At 35.3% G+C, this 19,811-nt stretch overlaps 1 protein-coding gene across 1 annotated transcript; it reads right to left on the bottom strand.

The window, feature by feature from the left end:
- Positions 1 to 8,996: 8,996 nt before the first annotated feature.
- Positions 8,997 to 11,333, bottom strand: LOC108303807 (olfactory receptor 13C3). Its single transcript, XM_017527735.2, has one exon. It carries the CDS (start codon positions 10,979 to 10,981, stop codon positions 9,938 to 9,940), a length of 1,044 nt encoding a protein of 347 aa, XP_017383224.1. The 5' UTR covers positions 10,982 to 11,333; the 3' UTR covers positions 8,997 to 9,937.
- Positions 11,334 to 19,811: the final 8,478 nt, after the last annotated feature.

The following is a 19,811-nucleotide window of genomic DNA, read 5'->3' as shown; positions in this document are numbered from 1 at the left end:
TACTCTAGAATGAAAAAGAAACTGTTTGTTTTAAAGCTCTACCATTCGGTTATCTTCAATAGTATTTGTGCCTAGAATACAATCACACTAGGATGCTAAGAGTTTCTATGCCCTGTATCTGATATGTGAAGATCTACATAGGATCAGAAGTAAGTTCAGACACAACTTGTCTTATTATTGAGGACATTGAGTTGAGTTTTCTAAAAGCCTTATACTATTGCAGATGACAAACCTAACTTCTTCAGTTAGTCAAGCCCAGTGAGAGAGCTCCAAAGAAGGAAAAAGACAAGTAAAGCAAAACTGGAATTTTGACCCAGTGTTTAATAAAAATGTTTAGAATTTAAAAGCAGGTTTGATGTTCATGTACATTTGTTTGTTTGCCTAAAACTCTGAATGTCCTTCCAGTCAGTTAAATGTGTATTTTTATAGGGAAGACATTTGATAATAGTAAATTAAACCCCATATACTGTGATTTAACATCTTTTCAAAGGTTAAGTTAGTTGATCTCATTCTAACATCCCACTCTTACTATTTTGTTATTTCCTATTACAAGACCACTGTGTAAATCAGCTCTGCAGGTATACGATGGAGAATCTTTGGAGAACAATACATGATCTCTATTTGTTTTAGTCCATGGCTTCAGAGTTACTCCTGAGAATTTGTTTGTTTGAGTAAACCTGAAAAAAGAGTAGTAACGTCAAACACATTTGTGTGTATGTGTGGGTATAGCACTTTACAAAAATCAAATGAATCTTCTCATTATCCCTAATTTATTTTTCTCAAATGGAAAAGACAGAATGTGGCCTATAAGTAAAAAGAGAACCTTAATGCTCAGCTCTTTTGATTACAACACCAAAAGTTATTTTACCTTGTTTTCACAAAGTACTATCCAAAATTTTTAGCTTTGATGGAATTTCAATTTTTCTAATTTCATATGCATATAAATCACCTGAGGATACTGTTAACTTGTAAATTTTATGTTAGCACTTCTGGGATAAGGCCTGTGATTCTTCATTTCTATTAAGTTTCCAGGTTATGTTGAACCACTGGGAAGACGCACATTTTGAGTAGCAAGACACTGGTTTATCTATAGTGAGTTAGTAAAGAATCCAGATATTTCTGATCCAAATAGATTTTCTTTTGTGTTATAATATGGACTGGCTAAGCAACCTGGAAAATGACCGAGAGTCTAATTCTTTTGTGTTTGCCAGAAAACTTCAGGGCCACATCTCACTGTTCAGTACACTTCAAAAAATAAACACTATTGAAACATTTTATGAAAGCAGGATGAACTTTTGCTGGACTACTATAATATGTGTATGATATTACTGATTGCCTAACTTAAGAACGGTCCTATTCCAACACAAGTAAGGGTGGGAAAAGTATGACACAGCATGTCTGCCATCAATAAGTTCATAATTCAATAACACAAATACATATAGAACAATTTGATAAAGAATATAATTGTATCATGTGGCCAGGGTAAATATTATAAGTAACTTCAGGAGGAGGAGGTAAATAAGAAATAAGTAAGTCAAGAGAGAACGCTGAAAGAATTTCAAACTTATACCAGATCTGGAAGCACAGAAGCAATGGGGTAGGTTTGGAAGAGAAGAGAGAAACAAAGGTATTTCAGAAGGGAGGGCAGCTTAATTTTTTAGAGGAGCAGATTGGTAGTACCTACGTTTCAGACAGGGGAGTTTCAGTGGAAACACTGAAAAATTAATGAGGCAGGAATATAGAAGGGCCCAAAGGTTAGGAAGAAAAGCAATTACATTCCCTTTTGTATGTAAGGGAACTATTATCAGAACAGCAGGGGCAAAGCGACTGTTTAGCCCCTGTGACTTTAGCTACCTTTCAAACCTGACATTATATAATTTGATTTTATGAGGTTTTGAATAGATATGTGACACAAGGAATTAAGATACTTAGATTAATTAGGTAAATATAAATTACTGCCTGGTATACACACACACACACACACACACACACACACCATCATCATCATCATCATCATCATCATCTTTTCATAACTACCATTTTTTTAGATTAAACAAAATGGCAGGTTTAGGGCTCACATGGGCTAACAGTTCTGAGAATATCTGCAGAGGTTCAACCCCTACTCTAACACTCAGTTTGGTATGTGATGATAAGTGAAAAAATTTCTCTACAGAATACAATGTCTTGGAGTCAGAAGCCAAACCAGACAGGATTCTCACTTTGGAAACAGTTTAAAGAATACCAGTAGAACATCTGAACTTTTAAGAGAAGCACAAATGAATGTTGAATCCCCAAATTAGAGATGAGAAAATTGAGCCTCAAAGAAATTTTGAATTTATATTTACTCAGCTTAAGACTAGAAATACCTATTAAAAAGGATTTTTGTTTATTTAAGTGAAAAAAAATCACTTAAATGACTTCTGTCGCAGACTCCTATGTGCCAGATCCTGTGTTTGAATTGGCAAATCTGACAAAAACAAGCAATAAGGAAAGGGTTCCCTGTTTAATAAATGATGTTGGCAAAACGGGCTAGCCACCTGCAGAAAGCAGAAACTGAATCCCTTCCTGACACTTTACACTAAAATTAACTCCAGATGGATTAAAGACTTAAACATAAGACCTAACACCATAAAAACACTAGAAGAAAACCTAGGCAATACCATTCAGGACACAGGCACAGGCAAGGACTTCATGACTTAAACACCAAAAGCACTGGCAACAAAAGCCAAAATAGACAAATGAGACCTAATTAAATTCCAGAGCTTCTGTACAGCAGAAGAAACAATCATTAGAGTGAACTGGCAACCAACAGAATGGGGAAACATTCTTGTCATCTACCCATCTGACACAGGGCTAATATCCAGAACCTACAAAGAAATAAAACAGTTTATAAGAAAAAAACAAATCCATTCAAAAGTGGGTGAAGGATATGAACAGACACTTTTTAAAAGAAGACATTTATGAGGCCAACAAACATAGGAAAAAATGCTCATCATCACTGGTCATTAAAGAAATGCAAATCAAAACCACTTTGAGATACCATCTCATGCCAGTTAGAACCGCAATCATTAAAAAATCTGGAGACAACAGATGCTGGAGAGGATGTGGAGAAATACAAACACTTTTACACTGTTGGTGGGAGTGTAAATTAGTTCAACCATTGTGGCAGACAGTATGGCGATTCCTCAAGGACCTAGAAATAGAAATACCATTTGACCCAGCAATCCCATGACTGGGTATATATCCAAAGGATTATAAATCATTCTATTATAAGGACACATGCACATATATGTTCACTGTGGCACTGTTTGCAATAGCAAAGACCTGGAACCAACCCAAATGCCCATTGATGATAGACTGGAAAAGGAAAATGTGGCACATAAACACCATGGAATACTATGCAGCCATAAAAAACGATGAGTTCGTGTCCTTTGTGGGCACATGGATGAATCTGGAAACCATCATTCTCAGCAAATTGAAATAAAAACAGAAAATCAAACACTGCATGTTCTCACTCATAGGCAGTGTTGAACAATGAGAACACATGGACACAGGGAGGGGAGCATCACACACTGAGGTCTTTTGGAGGGCAATAGGGGAGGGACAGTGAGTGGGTAGGGAGGTTGGGGAGGGATAACATGGGGAGAAACACCAGATATAGGTGATGGGAGATGGAGGCAGCAAACCACATTGCCATGTATGTACCTATGCAACAATCCTGCATATTCTGTACATGTACCCCAGAACCTAAAGTGCAATAAAATATATATATTTTTAAAAATTAGCTTACCTGGCTGAGGTCAGATGACTATCACTGGCAAAAGAAAAATCCAAAGACCATTCTCCTTCTACTACTTCTCTGCCTAACAGGTAGTATTAAAATCTGTATAGAAATCATTTGTCAATCACAGAGAACAGTCAGTAAGTAACACAAATAATAAACTGAGTTCATAAAGGTGAAACTTAAGTATAGTCAGTTAAAAATGTACAAGGAGAATGATTAATTCTTGAGGACTTAGTACTTCTTATCATGGAGGAAGGTTCATGGTTGTGGGATTGAAACATCCGTCTTAGAACAGTCCATTTGCTTTAAAATTTTTCTACAGTACTTCTTAGCATAGGTCCAAATTCTCCTCAAGCAGGCTACAGAAATCCTTTCAGGATGCATTGGATAAGGGACATCAACACTCTAGCAGCCCAATCAGGAAAGCAAAAGGAGGAAGACAGAAAGATACTGACTGGCCAGGAAAGGGGGTGATGTTCCAGATCCCACCTAGACCGCCAGCCCAGGCGTGGAGAATCTGTTGGCTTTGCCTTCCAGACAAATGTAAAGACAATGAATTTTAGGCTACCTAGACAGTCTTCTGCTCTAAGCCTTCCCCTCCTAGGAAGAAATGCTCTCACCAATTCAATCCACCTTAAGCCAAGCCTGTCTTAGCTACCTTTGTTTTTCTTCTGATCCCAGCTCTTTAGCTTGGTTCCCTCATGTACTGTGAGATAACATGAGATGTGGGGAAGGAGCTTGCCTGTCTTGCACATCCCTCTACACCAATGGCCTAACACAGTGGCAGCACATAAAAGATGGGTTTTTCTAGGCTCTTAAGCAATTTCCCTGTGTAGTATTTACAGATTAATGTTCAGAACTTTAATATACACAATGTGTTTATTTGCAGCAAGTCTACTGTTTTTAATAAATAAATATATATATATATATATATATATATATATATATCTTTCTGTCAATACTAATAAGCTGCCATCTTATAGAAAGATTAACTGGTTCACGCACTGCAAGTATAAAGACATCACCTAATTCTCACTTGAACAGATATGGCATGAGGTTAGCCTAGTTGAAAAGTGCTGGGAATTCAGAAACAAAAGTCTTAGTTCTGAGGTTATTTTTTCATCTAATATGTAGCTTGTTTTTCATTTGCTAAATACTTACAGAAATACCTACCCTACTTTTCTCACAGGTTTGTTTTGAGAAAAAAAATTGAGCTAGCATATGGAAATTGCTTTATTGGATTAACCAGTACTATACAGATCATAATAATGATATTAAGATCATAGCCATATTTGGTAATACCACATTGATAGCTGTACTGCCTAGTGATATTTACACTATGAATCCATATCTAATAATAGCTTTAATTATAAATTTAAAAGTTATGGTTTCATGGCATTCAGGACTTACCTTTACAATGATAAATTATGCCCCGCTCCTAGAAGCACCAGGTACAATTTCCTAGTATTTATGTTTGCATTATGAATTAAACTCAGGTTCAACAAAAGATGCCAGATTCCATAGATGTGGAACAGTAAACGTTTGTTATGAAACAGTTACCGTAATTGTTCCCAGATTCCCAAAGCAATTTAAAGTTGGAGCGAGAGATCTGTGGAATGGAGAAACTTGTGATGCATTAGGGACAGTGCCCCACAGACCCAATTAAGAGGGGTGCTGGGAAAATAGACTGCGGCTGAACTAAAGCTCACAGATGAAATAACACTCTCCTGCCCACATAACTTCTAGGAGCAGGGGCAGATGTTCACCAAACAAACTTTATAAAACGTGAGAGCTTCCTAGTTTAAAATATATCTACCAAAATTAATTCAAAGTAAGAGCTTAATAATTCAAATAATGTTTACTAAAATGAAATGCTAGAACTGAAAAATGACCCAGATATTATGAATGAAATAAAATGGAGACTACCTATGAATTAAACGCATTGTTATTTAACTTTTTGCTTATTTATTTTTATTCTTTTGGAAAAATTAATTTTATGCAGCATGCCATTTTCAAGCTTTTCTGAAATGAAAAGAAACACAGATAAGCAATAAAATAAATAGATCCATGGGACAAAAGCAACTCTATATGTTTAAGGTTAGAAAAGTGAAAAACAAATCCAGAATGGATAGTTTGGGGCATTATTGGGAAGAAAGAACATCACTGAATTAAAGTGTCTTAGCAAAGTCTGTGAAGCTATATTTTAGATATTAACACTTAGATTCTGACTATAATTTTCTAATAGATGTCACATTTCATATACAATACTTGAATTCTGAGCAATTACAATTTACTCAAAAAGCAAAAACAGTATTTATGTATGCACATAGACATAAACACACACACATACAAACATAGCTCTCCCCCAACACACACACCACAAACCATGGTATGTGTACATTAAATACAAATAGATATATGTCACGGGTTTTCTAATATTAAGATCATAGAGATCTAGAGCTAGAAAACTCTGCAAAAATTATTTAGTAAGACTTCTCTTTCTATAGATGAATAAACTGAGGTAAAAGTGATGAAATACTGTTCCAAAGTCTCTGTTAGCACTTGGCCTAGAAAGAATTCAGAACAGTCACTCTTCGGAAGAACCAGATAATGACAATAATGATACCATATGAATTTTTACCAATTCTTAGACAATAGCTAATGAAATAGTATGAAAATATAGGCCTCATATGCCTGGAAGATAAAGGACTCCTACATAAAGTGAGTAGTAAGATATTTTATTAAACTGAAGAGATATTACTGGAGTGAAACTTATCTATATTTATTATAGAACTTCCCTTCTGAATTCAGAAAAGCACTAGAATCAACAAAGAGGAGGCTTTATTCTCTTTTTAGAAATGACCTCTAGGGGACATAAGATGAGGGGCCATAGAGGCATTCAAGCAATGCAACAAAGTATGAAAACATGTGCATCCCCTTGTCTCCCTCAAGAGCAGGAAATAGACATAAAAATTGATCCGCTTCTCAGCAGAAAACTCAGAGATGAATGGCAGATATAAGTTGCCTACTGAAAGGATCCAGGAGGAGCCAGAGCTGGCAAATGGATTATACTGGCCCATTATCTGGTTTCCAGGTGGATAACAGTGAATCTTGACTGAGACAGACACTTATTCTGGATTTAGGGTTGCATATGTCGCAAATAAAGCAAATACTACTTCCACCACTAGTATAGGCCAAGAGCAAATGTATTATCATAATTTGGATGTTGGTCATCTAATTAAAGAGCTCTAACATTTAACGTTGAGTAGCAAAGCATCATAAATAGATTTATATCCATTCCCATTCACAAAACACGGACAAATGAAAATTGAAATGAACAACTGAATCCTCTGCTTACAAAATTGGAGAGTAACAAGGACTAAAGGGATGTGTTTCACAACTGAATGAATATGTGTTAAGGCTTGCTATATATGACATTACAGGGAGATCACCATTGGATGTATTGTTGAGTTATTGTAGAAGATATGGAGAAGACAGTGGGAATGGTACAGGTACTCACAGACACTTCTCTATTTCTAACACTTTTTATTTGCCTGCTTCAGTGTTGGTGGGACATTCTTTGCATTTATGAGTTCCAGAAGATTATTTGCTGACCACAACACCATGACAATACATCTAAATATCACCACTTCCCATATTCCTAAGGAATGATAACATGGATCATTCTCTCTTTTCACCTTTTAAAGTGGAATTAATAGTTTCTGTCTTTTTTACCTGTTGGATGATGCAGGCCTATACGCTTGCAGTTATCCAACCCAACTCCAATATAACAGAATTGATAAAAGGGAATCCCTGACCATATTTACATTGCTGCCAACTTATGGGTCAGTTCTCTAGCTGAACCTGACAGTCTTACTCCAGGGAGGATAATCTAGATAAAATAAATTAAAAGTGAAGGAAAGGAGAAATACTTGTAGCTATGAAAGGAGCCTATGAGAAGCTCTTTGGCATACTCTAAAATGCATTCAGGTGTGACTGATACGGTATGACACTAACCTGGGAAGATCAACATTTGGGGTACAAAATATACACTCAAACTCTATTTAAGCAATAAGCAGTTAATGACAACATCGTATTTAGTGTATAATCCAACATTGATTGAATTGTTCTGAAAGACAGTTTCTCAACAGTGGCCTGGAAAGTGTGACTGAAGTTTTCAGAACTCTCCTTTGTGGACTGAAATTTCTTCCTCCTGCAGGACCATGTCCCATATCTCTGTTAAAGCCTCGTATGAGTACACATTCTGGAATCACATGTGTTCTGTGAAACAGCCAACCCCAGGTAAATGCTGCAATGTTTAATTTAAAAATCTGGCCTCTCTTGAAATTTATTTTTTTTATTTCTCTTTAACAGATGGGGTCTTGCTCTGTCACCTGGGCTGGAGTGCAGTGGCACAATCATAGCTCATTGCAGCCTTGGACTCCTGGGATCATGCAGTCCTTCCATCTCAGCCTCCCAAGTACCTGGGACCACAGTTGTGCACCATCATGCCTGGTTAATTTTTAATATTTTGTAGAGACATGGTCTCAATATGATAACCAGGCTTCTCTTGAAATTTAGAAAATCAGTTAATAAACATCCTGAATTATCTTATAGCAACAACCTACTGAAGTGAGAAATAATGTCTTTTATATGACTCATGTGCCCTTTTCATGGTTCACAGTCCTCACCAGCACTGTCTCATTCTTAATTGGAGGAAATCTTCATTCTTAACTTATATCACAATTTGTGTTCCTCGAAGTGCATTCTCATAGACTACAATATGAATGGAGGCCACTGGATTTGTGTCATTTAGGTATGTACACACACACACACACACACACACACACACACACACACAGATCTCCTGGATATAATTACATGATATACAACATAACATAATTATGTCCAGAATTTGCTTCAAAGTAATCTAAAGGAAGAAGCTAAGTGGGTGTGGATAATGATGAAAGAAGATTGATCATGTGTAATTATTTAAGCTGTAAATTAGGACGTTGAGTTTTATTAAATTGTTCTCATTCTTTTGTGAAATAATTAAAAATGAAGATTTTCCAAAAAAGTTCTAAAGAAAAAATATACATATCATATATACAAATGTGTGTGTGTATAAATAGAGATACATGCATGCATGTGTATGTATTTAAACAAAGCTGCAATCACATTGGGGGAAACATATAATGGTATTTAGGGTAGTAATATGATCTTTCTAATGGTAATTTAGCCAGAAACTTTAAAAGTTTATACCACCTGGCCTATTAATTTCATGTCTTAGAATTTATCCTGTGAAAACATGTGTTGGACACTGAAAAAAAATTAACTCCAAGTGCTCATAGTAGATCTAATAAATCAAAATAAAAACATGATGAATGTATGACTCCTACTTACTAAGACAAACATTAGAATGGTATCTTTGGGAGGTGGCCATGGTGTCAACAATTTTTCTAATTATTTTTGTTTAAGAATTTTAGAAAATATTGAATTTAAAAATTATAGAAAGTATTATATTAATGATATACTAATGAGGTGACTTTTAGTGAGAGATATCTGGCTCTAGTAATTATTAGTTGAGAGTAAAAGAAGGGATAAATAGCAACTTTTAGTCCTCACTATGGAGCCTTAGTTTCAATTCTAAAATTCTAGGACACTGTGAAGCCGATATTATGCTAGCTGCTTCCTCCAACTTATTGAAACTTTAAATGATACTGAGACCTGGATTTTTTTTATTATTTTATTTCCTTATTACAAGTATGATAACTATGGTTTAGAAAGAAAGAATAATCTCTCCAATATCACCCAGGTAGTTTATGGAACTGCAGATTTTGCACTACAGCCTCTCTATTTCCACAGCGTATAGTGCGAATGTTTTCCACTACGCTTCTCTGCAGAAACAGTCATTTCAGACATCACCGGGGATGAGGTTCTAAAAGAATTAATTATGTTTGTGAAATCTGTATCAGAGCATGTTGGAGTTTGTAGCAAACTACAGTTCTCAGTGATTCTAGCTGAACAGTGCTAGTGAAGGCAAAGGATAAACACCTGTCTCTCTAACCATGGTTTCTCCAAAAAAGGTTCTCATTGATTTACCCGAGTCCATCTTTGTGCTTGTTAAACAAAGACGTGTATTTCCTGGTTTTCTTAGTGAATTGGTTTGGGGTTCAACAGATATTTTACAGCAGCTTTTACATCCTTATTTCTCAAGCTATAGATTATAGGATTGAGCATGGGGGTCACTACCCCATAAAACAGAGAAATGAGCTTGTCTGATGCTTGCAATTTTCCTTCCCCAATCAGGTCTTGCGACTTCGGTTTTGCATACATAAAGAAGATGGTACCATAAAATATGATTACCACAGTCAGGTGAGCTGAGCAGGTAGAAAATGCCTTGTGTCTTCCTGTGGCTGAGTTCATTTTCAAGATAGTGTAGAGGATGAGCATATAGGAGAAAAAAATGACCATCAGTGGAAGAACCAGGAAGGCCATATTTGATATCACCATGGTGATAATATTGAGGGATATATCAGCACAAGCTAGCTTGAGGACAGCTAATATTTCACATGTGAAATGATTGATAATATTATTCCCACAGAAAGGCAGTCTCATGGCAAGTGATGTTTGCACAACTGAATTGATTCCACCAGAGAGCCAGGACACAGAAGCCATCAGTACATATGCCACTTTGCTCATGACGATAGGGTATCTCAGCGGGTTACAGATGGCCACATAACGATCAAATGCCATCATGCCAAGAAGCAAACATTCTGTTGATCCCATTGCAAACCCAAAGAACATCTGCACTGCACATCCAGAGAAGGAAATATTTCTTTTCTTTGAGATTAAGCTCACCAATGTTGAGGGAACAGAGGAGGATGTATAGCAGATATCCAGGAAAGAGAGGTTGCCCAGGAAGAAGTACATGGGAGTGTGAAGACGAGAATCAAAGATGCTTGCTATGATCAGAACACCATTGCCAATGAGAATCACTAGGTACATTACTAGAATCAGAGCAAAGTAAACAATCTCAATCTTTGGGTATCCAGAGAGACCCTGAAGAATAAATTCTGATACAAGTGTCTGATTAATCTCATCAATGTCATTCACTTTCAGGAAATCAAAAGAAGATCTAACAGAAAATATATTTACTGCCAAGAAACAAACAGTACAAATTACCTGAACAATCATTCTTTTAGCACATACTAGAAGAAGTGCTTGCTTGAAGTTCTGACATCCAGTTATCTTCAATAATGTGTGTGACTAGAATACAATTACTTTGGGAATGATGGAAATACCTATACCCCATCACTAACTTGTGAAAAATCTACCTATGACCAGACACACATGAAGAAGTAATCTTTCCTGCTGTTGAGGACATGTTCCTGAATGTAGGACACTCTCCTGAGCTGAGGTGGCTAAAACCCCTGGCCAATCAACAGCTCTAAGCCTACCATCTTCATTTCATCAACCCCAGCAAACAAGCAGTAAAGAGGCAAAGGACTACTCAACAAAGACTGAAATTTTAATTCAGCGATTATTAAAGTGGTTAAAATTTCACAGCAACTTTGATATTTTTGTGTGTTTATATTTTTTCTAAGCCTGATACTATAGTTTAATTGTGTATTTTATAGACATTTAATAATACATTGAATCATGTATCCTGAAATTTGACAACTGTTTAAAGGCATACTTAGTTGTTGATCTCATAGTATCTTATATGACTGTTCCTATGACAAGATCATTGCACAGGCCAGCTCTGCATGAATGTGATAGTCTTTGGAGAACACTGTATAGTCTCTTCACATATTTTACTCTGTAGCTGTAGCTCAAGAGTCTGTCTTAATAACTTACTCATTTAAGACAACAAATAAAAACAGTAACAATGTTTAAATACTTCATATAAATATGTATATATGTACATATATACCCCGCTTTATGATTTATAAATTATAATATTCTTTACATTAACCCCATTTTTCAACTACAGAATATAGAACTTGTCCAAGATTAGTTAGCTAGTAAACAGTAAAATGGAATGTAAAACTAATATTTTTTTACACCAATTCTAGTTAGTTCATGCCTTCGGTAATTTTCATATACATGTAAAGCATCTGGGAATCTTAAAAATCTTCAGATTCTCTCTTAGTGTTCAGGGAAAGTCCTGAGATTCTGCATTTCTTGCAAGTGCCCAGGTGACGCTTATGCCACTGGTCCCAAAAGCACTTGAATAGCAAGGCTTAGACTATAATGAGTTGGTCAATGATCTAGATGTTTCTAATTCAAACTAATTTTATTTTGCCTTATCATGTAGATTGCCAATAAGAACCTGGAAAATTTCAAGAGCATAATTCTTTGATGTTTTACAGAAACTGCAGATTGACGTCATATTGTTAAATACTCTTAAAAAAATGTTATTGAAACACATTTTTTTAAAAAAACAGCATTTTAAAAGTATCGGTCATTACAAAGTTCACAATTTAGGTAGGGATATAAGAAAAGAATATATGAAAATATGTTACAGGCACTTTCTATAGTTTAAGTGAAAATTACAGTTTTTCCCAGAAGGAAGAATTTTTTGATAAATAAATTAGGCAAAGAAGAACTCTGGTGTTTCAGTCTTCAGCTGAACCTGGAAGTATGGAAAAGAATTAGACAGGGTTAAAAGAGAAAAGGGATAACTCATAGTGAGAAAGTGGGCCAAAGTTAGGAGTAAGCCAACTGGCAGCGCATAGGAGTTTCTGTGAGAGTGGTGGGGAGCACATCTGAGAAACAAAGTCTGACAGGTGCATAGAGAAAGGCTCTAAAATCAGGCAGAAAAACTGGCATTTCTTCTGGTGAAAAAGAGGTCCATCATTAGAAAACGCAGAGCATGGGTAAGTGCCCAGCCCATTTGACTTTAGCAGTTCTCTAAATTTGACCTCATAATTCCCTGTAACTCAGAGAATTCAAGCATTTAGATAGTGGAGTTGTCACTAATTACAGACTAGGCATGAAAATTGATCTTTCCATAATCACGACTAGATTTGACAGTCAAAATCACAAGCTTAGGTCTGCATGGGCTGTCTTGAGAATTTTGGCACATCCACTCTTCCCCACACTGTCTGTTGGTCACATGACAGTCACTGGGAAATTTTGTGTAGAGCAGATATTATGAGTCAGAAATCCAACTCAACAGAATCTTCACTACAGGAAAAATTTAGTTAAGGATACACAATAGAAATATTTAAACTTTGAAGGAAAAGGTAAAGAAGAGAAAATACAATATCAGTCTTAAATATTAAAAAAAAAACTGAGCCCACAATAGATTGTTAACTTTTATTATCATTTAGCTTTAAGGAAGACAGACAGAGAGAAAGAAGGGGGGAAAGAGGGCAGGGAGGAAAGACAGAAGGGAAGATGGGAGAAAGAGAGGAAGGGTGGAAGGGAGAGAGAGAGAGGAAGGGAAATAAGAAAGGAAAAGGAAATAAAAGGAGGGAGGTAGGGAGGGAAGAAGGGAGGGAGGGGAGAAGGGAGGGAGGGAGGGAAGGAAGGAATGGAGGGAGGGAGGGAGAAAGGAAGGAAGAAAAGAAGGAAGGAAGGAAGGAAGGAAGGAAGGAAGGAAGGAAGGAAGGAAGGAAGGAAGGAAGGAAGTTAGTTTATGTACTGTAAGTATCACCTAATACTTATCTGAATATATATGACATCGTCATAGCATAGTGGAAAAGTGACAAACACTAGAATCAAAGTCTTTGGTTTGAAGTTCTTTGCAATTTACAGCCTCAGTCTTCTTATTTGTAAAATAGTGATTAAGATACCTGCATTACTTTACTTGTTGAATATTCTAAAATATATATATATGAAAATTGCCTTAAAGATTAATGAACATAATACAAGTAATAATTAAATAATACTAATAATTCACAGCTGTATTTTGGTGATAATAAATTGAAACCTATATTGCTTCTAAGTATTCAAATTAAAATGCATATTGAATAGTACCTTTACTTACAGACTGAGTTTAATTATAAGTTTCATATGATTCAGGACTTACTTTATAGTGATAAATTATGTCCACCTCCTAGAAGAACCAAGTACTTTTTACTAGTATTTATGTCAGCATTCTGAATTAAGGTCAGGTTCAACCAGATGCCAGATTCTACAGATGTAGAAGAGTAAATACTTGTTATGCAACAGTTATTGTAATTGTTCCCCAATTCCCAAAGCAATTTAAAGTTGGAGTGAGAGGTCTATGGAATGGAGAAACTTCTGGTGCATGAGGGACAGTGTCCCACAGACCCAGTTAAGAAGGTTGCTGGGAATAGATTGAGGGTGAACTAAATCTCACAAATGGAACAACGCTCTCCCTCCCATATAACTTTTAGAAATAGAGGTAGATGTTCACCAAACAAACTTTAAGAAATGTTGAGCGCTTCCTAGTTTAAAATATATCTATTGAAACAAACTTAATTCAAAGTAAGAGATTAATAATTCAAATGATGATTACTAAAATGTAATGCTAGAAGTAAAAAATGATCTAGATATTATAAATGAAATAAAATACATATTAGCTATGAATTAAGCACATTATGATTTAACTTTTTTGCTTACTTTACCTTAATTCTTTTGGATAAGTTAAATTCATACAGGATGTCTTCACTAAATTTTTTGAAATGAAAAGTAATACAGGCAAACAACAAGTAAATCCACAGGACAAAAGCAAATTCACAAGTTTTAAACCACAAAAGTAAAAAGTCCAAAATGAATAGTTTGGGTACGAATTTGGAAAGGCATATTATTGAATTAACATGTTTTAGCAAAGCCTATTAGGCTACATTGTAGATATTAACACTAAGATTCACTGTAAAATACTTGGGTTCTGAAAAATAACAGTTGGCTTAATAAGGCAGGAGAATAATTTATTCATATACATACCCCACAAAACATCGTTTAGATGCATTAAAATAAAAATGGAAACATGTCAGGGATGTATATTTAAAATCATGATATCTTAAAGCTGAAAAATTCTACAGAAGTCCTATAGTAAGATTTATCTTTTTATAGATTAGCAAACTGAGGTATGAAGTAATTAAATAATGTTTCAAAGTCACACAGTAGGAAATTATGTCACAATTACAAAAGTCTAACAGTCAAGATAATAAGTACAGGAACTCTCTGTACTATGTTTGCAAACTGTCTATAAACCTAAAATTATTCCAAAATAACATTATTTAAATAAATAGAAATTAAAATATATCTAGGATTCTTATTTTTTTAATTACAGTATCACAGAAGTTTTGAAACCAAAAACACCATAGAAGTCAGCTAAGATTCCATTTTCTAGAAGTAAATTGAGATATAGTAAGGAAATAGTGTTCAGTCACAAAACCGCTGTTAATATTTCAATTAGTAACAACTACAAAGTGTAATACTCTAAGTAACACATTTCCAAAATAAAGAAATGATAAATGTTTGAGATAATTAAGATGCTAAATACCCTCATCTGATCAATATACATTCTACGTAATGAAACATCATTATTACCCTACAAATATGTATAATTATTATTCATTGATTTTATTTTTTTTTTTTAGACCAACGCTCACTCTGTTCCCTGGCTGGAGTATAGTGGCATAATCTTGGCTCACTGCAACTTCCACTTTCCGGGTTCAAGTGATTCTCTTGCCTCAGCTTCCAGACTAGCTGGGACTACAGGCACCTGCCACCATGTCTGGGTAATTTTTGTATTTTTAGTAGAGACGGGGTCTTGCCATGTTGGCCAGGCTGGTCTTAAACTCCTGACCTTAAGTGATCCACCCACCTCAGCTTCCCAAAGTGCTGGGATTACAGGCATAAGCCACTGTGCCCAGCTGAAAAAATAGTAATTTTTTTTAAAAAAAGCAAACAAATGATCTTGCCACAATACTCTGCTATTTTACCACATCTGATTACACATTAAATAGAGGGTTGGCCGAGCACGGTGGCTCATGCCTGTAATCCCAGCACTCCAGGAGGCCGAAGCAGGTGGATCACCTGAGATGAGGAGTTCGAGACCAGCATGGCCCATATGGTGAAACCCGATCCCGATCTCTACTAAAAATACAAAAATTAGCCAGGCATGGTGGTGGGCGCTTGTAATCCTAGCTACTCAGGAGGCTGAGGTGGAAGAATCGGCCTTGATCCTGGGAGGTGGAGGTTGCAGTGAGCCATTGCATTCCACCCTGGGCAACAAGAGCAAAAGTCCTTCTCAAAAAAATATAAACATAAAGAGAGGCTGACAATCAAAAAAAGATACCCTTCTAAAAAATTTACTTTCATGTTTAATAATTATCAAAATTTGAAATATATTTATAATGTTTTCATAGATTATATACTAATAATAATTAAAATAATAGTTGGAATTTTCTAACACTTGACCATATGGTCATGGTAAATATATTTTTCTTTAAGTTAATTTATTCCAATTATTTTGTTGTTAAATATGATGATCAATTAAAGGCTTTTTAAATTTTAAGAAGTATTTTAAAACATTTTTTCTATGTAAAAACCTGGGTTTATTTATTATAGTTTAAATTTTGAGAAGTTTTTTCTAGTGTCCTACTTTTTAAATTAGTTTTGCCAAAAAATATGTACTGGAAACTAATATGTACCAACTGTTTTCTAAGTACCAGAAATCTAGTGTCTGATTTAGCATTTTGTAAAGAACTGAGGGATAGAAAAATAATTGCATTAAGTACACATGACATATAATGGCCACATTAGCTATATGAGAAAATAACTAATGCTTCTTATAAAACTACTGAAGTAACATTTTTTCCAATAAATATAGTTTAAATAAAATGTTAGAAAATTCCATTACTTTAATGGGGAATACATTTACATCAACGTTTTAGAACAAAAATTCGCACGTGAAATATAAACTTAAACATCTCCATCAATAAAATGATAAAAATAAAATAAATGAGTCATATATTTTTTCTTTTCCTCCCCAAACATAGAATGCTTTCTTTTTACAAATATCCACGCTATTTTATTGATTTACATTTTGACAAATTTTTATGAGCCCCAAGAGATAATTTTAGTAAAACATTACTTTTATCTTCATTTCTTATGCTTGACTTCTTAACAGTAATACCTCGCAGCATCCTGAAGTTCATAAAATATGTTCATACCCATTACAGCGTATAAGAAACATTTTTGAGTATCTATTATCTTCAAGAGAATGAAATTGCTACAATCCCTCTCAAGGAAATCTGAATGCAGTGAGATAAACAGACCAATAAAGTAGTGAATATAATATAATTTTATGACTGGTAGAAAATGATGTATAAGTACAAGGTTATTATGCTTCTTTCTAGAGTAATTTCCTCTCCCCTACTTCAATGTGCCTAGTAATCCTAAAAGGTCACAAAAAAATTCATTAGAATTTAATGCTTTATAAGCCTCATCAACAAACAGCTTAAGAGCAAAACTGCATATATTTATACCAGAGTATGGTATGTGAAGACCCACAATATTGCTATCTGTATATCTTCAGTTCATCTCCTGATTTATTTCCTAAAACATTACTAGCCTAATTTTCTCAGAATGTTCCACTATGTCAATTCATACACTAGAATAATTTTGGTGTTCTCATCTTGAGTCTTTTCCTGCCTTATTTCTTAGTCAAAGATAGATTAATTGAAGGGGAGGTTAAAAAGCTGTCTGACTGGCCAGGCACAGTGGCTCATGCTTGTAATCCCAGCACTTTGGGAGGCCAACGCAGGGAAATCACTAGGTCAAGAGATTGAGACCATCCTGGCCAACATGGTGAAACCCTGTCTCTACTAAAAATACAAAAATTAGCTGGGCCTGGTGGCATGCCTGTAGTCCCAGCTACTCAGGAGGCTGAGGCAGGAGAATCACTTGATCCTGGGAGGCAGAAATTGCAGTGAGCCAAGATCGTGCCAATGCACTCCAGCCTGGCGACAGGGTGAGACTCCGTCTCAAAAAAAAAAATAAAAACTAACTGACTGATGTTTTAATTTGAAGTAAATAATCTAAGCAATGTGTTTCTCTGATGGTACTTCTTAAATTGAGTATTAATAAGAAGCTAGATTATTCCTTTCACATCTTGATCACCACTCAAACACTAGCAGAAGTGGTAGGTTATTTTTAAAAAGGGGAAGATAGAGCATGGCCAGGCGTGGTGGCTCACACCCGCAATCCCAGCACTTTGGGAGGCCGAGGTGGGTAGATCACCTGAGCTCAGGAGTTCAAGATCAGCCTGGGCAACATAGTGAAACCCCACCTCTACCAAAAATACAAAAACAATTAGCCAGGCATGGTGGCGGGCGCCTGTAATCCCAGCTGCTCAAGAAGTGAGGCATACGAATTGCTTGAGCCTGGGAGGTGGAGGTTGCAGTGAGTCAAGATGTTGCCACTGCACTCCAGCCTGGGTGACAGAGTGAGATCCTGTCTCAAAAAATAAATAATTTTAAAAAGAGGAAGATATAGAACAAAACATGTGGTGGGGGTAGGGGGCAGGGAGTAGAGAATACAAAAAGAAAGTAAAAGTAGTGCTCAAACGTCATTTAAGTGGTTTCAAAGGCAGAGACGTACTACTACGTGGAAGTTCACCAAACCAATTGGTTGTTATTTCTACTGTCCGTCAGTAAAAGAATCAATCAATCATGGCAAAAAATTTGAACTTGCAGCCTAGTTCAGTTTACTGTATAGAAAACTAATGAAAATATGCAGTTGCTTATATTACCTTCATTGTAGAGTAGCTGTTGGAGCCTGGACAAAAAATCTAACTTTGACTGTGTAAAGATGAGCTAAATGAGTGTGCTAGCTGTATGTTTATCTCCATGATCACCTGGAAGTCGGGGACTGGTATTTGGTCAAGAGAAGGATGAAATGTCCTAGCTTATCCTTAATAATGTGCTATCTGAAGTCCAAAACTCCCCTAGAGGCATCCTGTACTAATTTGTTTACAATAATGCTTTGTATGTGGCTTAATTTTTTACATGCCAGATTTTAGCGACTGGCCAGTAGGGTATAAAAAACCTGTAATCAAACTTGAGCCTTGGCTCTATTGAGACCAAAGTATGTTGATATATATCTTGGTGTTTCATAATTGAAAGATAAAGTATGGTGTGATAAAATAAGTTATCTCTTCTCTTTAAGTTTTTGGAAAATTTCAGAAACGATTGGCATCAATTTATCTTTAAATGTTTGCTAGAATTGCCCAGTGACGCCATCAAGACATAGGTTTTCTTTTGGGGGAGGTTTCTTATTACTGATTCATTCTCCTTACTTGGTATTGGCCTATTCAGATTTTTTATTTCTTCATGATTGTCTTAGTAGGTTGTATGTTTCCAGAAATTTACCCATTTCTTTTAGGTTATTCAATTTGTGGTATGTAATTGTTCACAGTAGTCTCTTATAATCCTTTGTATTTCTGTGGTATCAGTTTTACTTTCTCCTTTTTAACTTAATTTATTCTCTCTCTTTTCTTTAGTGGAAGGCCAATTTCTAGTTTTGTTAATCTGTTCTATTATTTTATAATTTTTATTTCATGTATTTCTGCTCTGATTTTTATTATTACTAGAAAAGAAAACTACAAACCAATTTCCCTGATAAACACAGACACAAAGTTCTCAATAAAATACTAAACTAAGTTTAACAGTACGTTAAAAGAATCATACACCATGCCCAAATGGATTTATCCTTGGGATGCAACTATGGGTCAACATATGCAAATCAATCAGATTAACAGAGTAAAGAATAAAAATCATAAGAAGCATTTCAATAGTTACAAAAAAAAGCATTTAAGAATATTCAATATATTTTTATGATTAAAAAATAACTCAATAAATGAGGTGTAGAAGGAATGTATTTCAACATAATAAAGACGATATATGACAAGCCTGTAGCTAATATGATACTTGATGGTATACAGCTGAGAGTTTTTTCTCTAAGATGAGGAACAACACAACTATGCTTTCTCTTATCACCTATTTAATATCATCCTGTAAGTCTAGCCAGGGCATTTATTAAA

Source organism: Cebus imitator, unplaced genomic scaffold (genome assembly GCF_001604975.1).
Source record: "Cebus imitator isolate Cc_AM_T3 unplaced genomic scaffold, Cebus_imitator-1.0 Scaffold51, whole genome shotgun sequence".
In the NCBI taxonomy this organism is placed as follows: Eukaryota; Metazoa; Chordata; class Mammalia; order Primates; family Cebidae; genus Cebus; species Cebus imitator.
Note: the sequence above shows the minus strand (reverse complement) of the source record. Positions and strands in the feature narration are given on the sequence as shown.

Coding starts and splice junctions, on each gene's coding strand:
- LOC108303807 (XM_017527735.2), bottom strand. CDS start 10,981: ATGATTGTTCAGGTAATTTGTACTGTTTGTTTCTTGGCAGTAAATATA.